General features: G+C 40.2%; 1 protein-coding gene across 1 annotated transcript; it reads left to right on the top strand.

Annotated features, from left to right (window-relative positions):
* The first annotated feature begins 2610 nt into the window (after positions 1–2610).
* LOC146157285 (choline/ethanolamine transporter flvcr2a-like) lies at positions 2611–4014 on the top strand. Its single transcript, XM_083388157.1, has one exon. The coding sequence runs from the start codon at positions 2611–2613 to the stop codon at positions 4012–4014; it is 1404 nt and encodes a 467-aa protein (XP_083244283.1).
* Positions 4015–8270: the final 4256 nt, after the last annotated feature.

The raw sequence follows: 8270 nt of genomic DNA on the forward strand, positions 1-8270 counted from the left end.
CGTTCAAGTTGCGCAAGCAAAAGTTACGATGTAGCATTAGACGTGATCGACAAATCTCGCTGCATATGCACATAATAACCAATAAAGAAAAAAATGACGACAGCTTACTAACGAGAACGTGGTAGTATTTCACATGCCCGACTGCCTTAACAACGGCTACATGAATAAAACGTCAATAGGTTGAACAAAATATAGGCCTAGTGTTTTTCTTAGGGGGGAATTGAGTTGTAAATAGCAGCTAAAGCGGTCCACGACATGAAAACGTTCTACGATCACCGTAGCGGGGTAAGCTGTCCCGAATACAAGGGTAAGCTGTCCCGAATGAATTCATATTAAGTAATTTGAAATTCATAATATATATGTAAACATAATCTAAATTATAAAAACATTTAGAAACTGGTACATAAGGCTACAACAAGCGCAACAGTTTTATAAGGTTTAGCTTATGTTTTTGTTGCTTCTGTTGAGTAACGGCGTTCTCAGCAACATTTCTTCATCAGCACTTGAAAAGCCCTCATCAATATGCAATCGCTTGTTATCAATATCGATAAAACAGCAAACTATAAGGCCAACAAATACTGATGAGCTCTGGAAAGTAAGGATAGCGACGCCACCCCAGGCTTTAAACATGACCGCTCCGACTTCACCGAAAAACACGACTGGCGGCAGTAAACAACCGACCAGAAAAATAGAAACAAAGTTTTCATCCAGCGGAAAGGTCTGCTGCGTTACAATTTCATAGCCCACGACCAGCGAGCCCTGCGAGGCGGTCCCGTACACAAAATTAAAGATACAAAGACCCACGTAGGTTTCGTATTGAACGCTAAATACAATAGCGACAGAAGACGTGAACGCAATACCTGCACCAGCAAGCGCCACGACTTTGTATCGTTTGTAAACATCCACCACTTTCCCGAACGCCAGTGCTCCGAAGGCTGAACCTACAGAGAAAGTTGTCATGACGTAGGCACCCATTACGTCATGGTTCGGCACGAGGTCTTCGATAATTCGCGACATGGTCGTAAACTCTACGACGGATACTTGCCAAATCATTTCCATGGCTATGATTGTCGAAACGGCACTTCTGTTTGTAAAAATCGACCTAACCTGAGCCCAAAACGTTTGCGGAACTTCTTTGGACTTTGAGGAATCTGTTTTTGTTCTTTGTGCATCAGTAGGAGGGGTTGGTGGACGGTCGGTTACAAATACTATAAGAAATATACTCACAACCAAGGTAAGAGCTGTGAACAAAACGTACAATATCATCAGTATGTGGTTGTCCTTATTCAAGTAATCTTCTGCAATTGTGGATTTTGAAAAATCGAGATGCAAAGAGGTCGAAGGAACGATAAGCCCCAATATTCCGCCGAGGAAGTTAGAAAAGACGTTTAAAGAAATTGCAGTTCCTACTTCGTTCTCTGGAAACCAAATCACAGCCTAAATGGGCGGGGTCGTATATGTCAACTGCGTTGCAAAACTGTTGAAAATCTGTCCGAGAAATGCAGCCGCGAAGCAACTTCGGCACGAGGTGAAGATAGCGATGCACATAAATCCCAAGGTTGTAAACACTGCCGCGGATATCGACAGGTTCCTGAAGCCTAGAACCCCTTTGTAGGCGAGCCAAGCAAGGGGTATTGTAGTGACCACTGGGGCGAGAGTATCACCCATCGTCAGCCAATTGACAAGGCTGTAGTGCACACGAAAGAACTTGACGTAGAAGTTACTGATTTGTCCGAAACACGCAAAAGCCCATCCAACACAAAATTGAAGAAACATCATCACAGCTAGAAATGCCCATCTTCGCTTGTACAGCTGTATTTTACTTTTTTTCACAAACGCGTGCTGCATAATGTTAAGGTCAAACCGAGCTGACTACACATACGAGTGAGAATGTCGAAAAGTTAAGAGCCTATTTAATATCCCGGCTATTTATCACGGTGTGGTATACTCGCACACGTCGGATGTAAACGCTATTTGGCGGACGTAGGCCAGTGAGGGGCACAATTTAGCATTTATCAACCGTTTTCATAATTTGCAAACTTGGTTACCGTTTCCATTTTTTACACACAAATAGCACAGACAATAAACGTATAGAATAAACACCTGTGTTTGAATTTAGCTGTGTAATTTACGCAAAGAACGAATAAACGAGGTTGTGAGTAGCTTATAGTGTGCGATTATTTTTTGACCTAAAAAATAAGAAATTTTGACCTAAAATGTGTGTGACTGTGGCCACTATCATTTATAGATTGTCACCATTTTAAAATGCGCACCAAAACACTCGTGACACCGTTCAAGTTGCGCAAGCAAAAGTTACGATGTAGCATTAGACGTGATCGACAAATCTCGCTGCATATGCACATAATAACCAATAAAGAAAACAATGACGACAGCTTACTAACGAGAACGTGGTAGTATTTCACATGCCAGACTGCCTCAACAACGGCTACATGAATAAAACGTCAATAGGTTGAACAAAATACTAAAATGTAATGACAAGTGAATTTGAGGCTCATTTGATCGTCTCCGCCGCCCGATAAACTTACATAAGACGATTTGCTTCAGTGTTCTGATTTTCACTTCAGTAGTAGCCTACTTCCACTTGATATTATGCATCAAGTGTTTGTGGATAAAGGTAAAATACAGCTGTACAAGCGACGATGGGCATTCCTAGCTGCTCTGATGTTCCTTCAATTTTGTGTTGGATGGGCTTTTGCGTGTTTCGGACAAATCAGTAACTTCTACGTCAAGTTCTTTCGCGTGCACTACAGCCTTGTAAATTGGCTGACGATGGGTGATACTCTCGCCCCAGTGGTAACTACAATACCGCTTGCGTGGCTCGCCTACAATGGGGTTCTGGGATTCAGGAACCTGTCGATATCCGCTGCAGTCTTTTCAGTTTTTGGCTTTATGTGCATTGCGATCTCCACTTCTTGCCGGAGTTGCTTTGGAGTGGCGTTTCTTGGACAGATTTTTAACAGTTTTGCAATGCAGTTCATGTATACTACGCCGCCCATTTTTGCTGTGATGTGGTTTCCAGAAAAGGAAGTCGGCACCGCGATTTCATTGAACCTTTTTGCCACGTACGTTGGTGCAATAATGGGGATTGTCATACCTTCAACATCTCTGCATCTCGACTTTTCTAACTCCACAACTGCTAAAAGCGACCTTTTAGAAGACAACCACATACTGATGATCCTCTATGTTTTACTGACAGCTGTTACACTGTGCGTCAGCATATTGCTTATAATATTTGTAACCGACCGTCCGCCCACCCCGCCCACTGAAGCACAGAGGTTCAAAACGGATTTACCTGCTTCTAAAAAGGTCCCGACCACTTTCTGGAAACAGACCAAGGCCATTTTTACAAACAGAACCGCCGTTTTGGCCATCTTAGCAATGGCGATAATCTGGGAAATATCCGTCGTGGAATTTACGACAATGTCTCGAATCATCGAAGGCTTCGTGTCAAACCATGACGCTATGGGTGCCTATGTCATGACAGCTTTCTCCGTCGGTTCGGCCATTGGGACACTGTCGTTTGGAAAATTTGTGGATGTTTACAAACGATACAAGGTTTTGTCTCTAGCCGGTACAGGCCTTACGTTTGCGTCCACTGTCGCTATTTTGATTAGCGTTCAATGTAAAAGCTATTTGTGGGTTTGCACGTCAAACCTTATTTATGGTGCCGCTTGTCAAGCTTCGTTAGTGGTGGGTTTTGAAATCATTACACAACAGACATTCCCACTGGACGAAAACTTTGTTTCAATTATTGTGGTCGGCTGTGTTCTTCCGACAACTACCTTGTTCGGTGAAATTGGAGCGGTCATCTTCAAAGCCTGGGGTGGCGTTGCTGTACTAGTTTTCCAAAGCGTAGCTGTACTTATTGGGCTGATAATAACCTGTTTCTTTAAAATTGAAAACAAGAGACTCGATGCCGACAAACGCTTTTCTGATGAGGAAATATCCCCACAAACGCCGTTATTGAACGGAAACACAAGAAACCCAAACTAAATATTGTGCCATTTGTTAGGGAGTTTGATAAACTCAGAGCCGATGCCCGATGCTATGTTCTACTATCAGTAGGCTACGTCGTCCGATACCGCGATGATTTTGGTGCCGTTTTGATAGCAAATTAACATTGTTTTAGCCATGATGAAAAACTCAACGGAGCGATTCAATCTTGAATAGTAAAATTTTCAAAAAAGTAGGTCGCAGTTAACTAAACTTTATTAAAATTAAAGCAAATTTTGGACAAACATCCTGGCGAAAAAGTCATTCAATGTTTCAATTTCAGCTATTTTGATTGTTTAAGCAAATTTATGACGTTATTTGGTAGATCGGGACGTGATATGTTTGTCAAAAAATATCGTTTTTTAAAATAATATATCAAGTATCGGACATCCCTACCCTACCGAAACGGTCCCCCAAATTTCTCCAGCGGTTTCCCAAATTTTGGACTTGCAACTTTTTGGTATTTAAATGAAACACTTGCGGTCTCTTAAAACTACCAAACCTTAAAAAAACCCTGTAGCCTACATTAAATATTTCTTTTTAAAAAACTGTTATGGGGAATTTGCATTGTAAGTGGCCAAGCAAATAGTACAGTCAAGATATATTTTTTATAGGTTGAATCTCAAAGTGTTTTCCTAAAATCTGACCAAACATTTGACACGTTTACTATTATTAGGAGTTGTCATTTTGTCGTAGCTTTGATTGGTATCGATTAGCGCCGATGACAGCACGCAATCTTGATGTCTATAGAACCATATGTCTTTTCGCCTATGATTTACTTCGTTGTGATTTGTTTTACGTTCGTGACCTGCTGTACTAGTACTAATCTTTAAATTTAGCGTTTTACATTGGTTAAACGTGCCTTAAAAATAAAATTGACCAATGACTAAAGGCATAGGCCTACATAATCCCATATGAAGGTCTAAATGGAAATCTTTGGCTGATTAGGAACTGCAGTTCGTGTACAATGCATTCTGGATAAAGTACAACAAGAAAAAAAAGATTTTAATTTCGTGCTAAAGGCCTGTTATGCTCTGTGTATGTGCAGACGCCAGACATCGGTATGTTTCAAGGTGTCTAAATAAGGGACAGGTTTAGCAGTCATTACCAAGAAAATGTAATATCTTTCACAAGCTTTGCAAATTACATTTATATGAATATTTATTAAACGTACAATCACGCCAAGGTTATTTTTTATTATCAGTAGAAGAGAATAAAAAATACTAAGCAGCACAATTCATATACAACGTCGAAATTGTCTAACATGTGGGATGCTAGTTTGAAAATTTTCAAAATGTTCTACTATTTAATTACCGTCTGATTGACAATTTCGATTTTTTAATATGTAAAACCCAGGCAATGTTTATAATATCTTTTCCATAGAAAATGTTTATTAGGATACTTTATATTTAACAATATTGGCGCGCACGTAAACATAAGCTACGCACAACTTTATTCGTTCTTTGTGTAAATTGCAAAGCTAAACTTCATACACAGGTATTTATTCTGAACGTTTGTCCCCGTGCTTTTTATTTATGTAAAAAAAGTAAAAAAAGGTAACCAAGTATGCAAATTCTGAAAACGGTTGATAAATGCTAGATTGAAACCCTCACTGGCACACGCCAGCCGAATAGAATTTGTCGACTATATACGGCAATAGCCTACACGGTGATAAATGGCGGGTTGTTTTCAATTAGGTTATTTCCTATTCGACCTTCGCACTGGTGTGTGTATAGTCAGCTCGGTTTGAACTTAACATTATGCAGCACGCGTTTGTAGAAAGACGTAAAATACAGCTGTACAAGCGAAGATGGGTATTTCTAGCTGTGATGATGTTTCTTCAGTTTGCTGTTGGATGGACGTTTACGTGTTTTGGCCAAATTAGTAACTTCTACGTCAGATTCTTTCGAGTACAGTACAGCCTTGTAAATTGGCTGACGCTGGCTGATACTCTCGCTCCAGTGGTCACTACAATACCCCTTGCTTGGTTCGCCTACAAAGGGTTTCTAGGCTTCAGGAACCTCTCAATATCCGCGGCAGCGTTCACAACCTTGGGATTTATGTGCATCGCAATCTCCACCGCGTGCCGAAGTTGCTTTGCGGTTGCTTTTGTCGGACAGATTTTTAACAGTTTTGCAACGCAGTTGACATATACGACCCCGCCCATTTTGGCTGTGATGTGGTTTCCAGAGAACGAAGTTGGAACTGCAATTTCTTTAAACGTCTTTTCTACGTACCTTGGAGGAATATTGGGGCTTATCGTACCTTCGACCTCTCTGCATCTCGATTTCTCAAACTCCACAACTGCAGAAGATTACTTAAATAAGGACAATCACATACTGATGATATTGTACGTTTTGTTCACAGCTCTTACCTTGGTTGTAACTATATTTCTTATACTATTTGTAACGGACCGTCCACCTACCCCTCCCACTGATGCACAAAGGATAAAAACGGATTTAACAAAGTCCAAAGAAGTTCAGCAAACGTTTTGGGCGCAGGTTAGGTCGATTTTCACAAACAGAAGTGCCGTTTTGACAATCATAGCCATGGGAATTATTTGGCAAGTTTTCGTAGTAGAGTACACGACCATGTCGCGAATCATTGAAGACTTCGTGCCGAACCATGACGTAATGGGTGCCTACGTCATGACAACTTTCTCTGTAGGTTCAGCCTTCGGAGCACTGGCGTTCGGGAAAGTGGTGGATGTTTACAAACGATACAAGGTCTTGGCGCTTGCCGGTGCAGGTATTGCGTTCACGTCTTCTGTCGCTATTGTATTAAGCGTTCAATACGAAACCTACGTGGGTCTTTGTATCTTTAATTTTGTGTACGGGGCCGCCTCTCAGGCTTCGCTGGTCGTGGGATATGAAATTGTAACGCAGCAGACCTTTCCGCTGGATGAAAACTTTGTTTCTATTTTTCTGGTCGGTTGTTTACTGCCGCCAGTCGTGTTTTTCGGTGAAGTCGGAGCAGTCATCTTTAAAGCCTGGGGTGGCGTCGCTATCCTGATTTTCCAGAGCGCATCAGTATTTGTTGGCCTAATAGTTTGCTGTTTTTTCGATATTGATAACAAGCGATTGGATGTTGATAAACGCCTTTCAAGTGCTGATGAAGAAATGTCGCCAAGCATGCCGTTACTCAACGAGAGCAACAAAAACATAAGCTAAACCTTGTAAAACTTACGATTTTGGTGTATGTAAGTGTCAACGCTTCATGAACTTAGGTGTACAATGTACATATAGCCTATCTTATATTTTAAAAATTTAAATGACTTGATATGAGGCCAAAATTTCGCCCTATTGGTACTATTAAAATAACTGAGTCACTTTGACAATTACCTTTTCCTAAAATAGCGTCATTTACACAAATGACCTGATCAGCACAGAACTGATAGTTAAACAAGATTTTTACAAACCTTTTGCACGCTTTCGGGATGTTTTGATTCAAAGATTGACATTTTTAATAATAATCGTTTTACTACCGGTATTAGTTCTGTGCTCAAACGTGAATCGTAAATGCATGTGAGCTATAGGCTATACGTGCATGACATGTTACCCGTTCGTGACATAGCTTTGTTGATAGGCCCTACTCATTCCTTATATTTCACCAACGTTAAGTATATGCTTGAAATTCTAGTGTCTCGAAAAACGGCTAAAATGGGTCGTTGTTACTTAACTCTCTGTATTTTTCCGAATAAGAAACGAATACGTAAGTCTATAATAGCTAAAGGCGACTTCGACGTTACACGAGGTACTATATATATACAAAACTAGCAAACCTATACAGTATACATGGGTATCGCACAGCATATTAATTAATACTGATTTAACAAAAGGATATTGTTTGCATACTATCGCTGTAAATGAAACGCGGCCATAACGTTTTTCGCTATTAAAAACATTTCTTTACCAAGTTTAGGCAAGTAAAAAGTCATCATTATTCCGTATTTTTGTTTCCGTTTATGAATGACCTGCTTACAGGCATTTCGTCATCAGCACTTGGCAAAGTATAGATAACTGATAATTTAGTAGGCCTACTAATCTAGCGTCCAAACGTTCTAGTGTGGTAAAGAGTAATGAACGAATTCAATTACATTCTTTTGGACAAATTACTTAGGTTGAAATGAAACATATAGATTGGAATATTTTCATTATGCATTTTTTTAAATAGTGTGTATTATGCATGTTTTTTAAATACATTCTTAGTCAACTGTGATACCAGATAATTCTAACCCAGCCCTAAACAACATACGC

Source organism: Ascidiella aspersa, chromosome 4 (genome assembly GCF_963924565.1).
Source record: "Ascidiella aspersa chromosome 4, kaAscAspe10.2, whole genome shotgun sequence".
Lineage (NCBI taxonomy): Eukaryota > Metazoa > Chordata > Ascidiacea > Phlebobranchia > Ascidiidae > Ascidiella > Ascidiella aspersa.

Coding starts and splice junctions, on each gene's coding strand:
- LOC146157285 (XM_083388157.1), top strand. CDS start 2,611: ATGCATCAAGTGTTTGTGGATAAAGGTAAAATACAGCTGTACAAGCGA.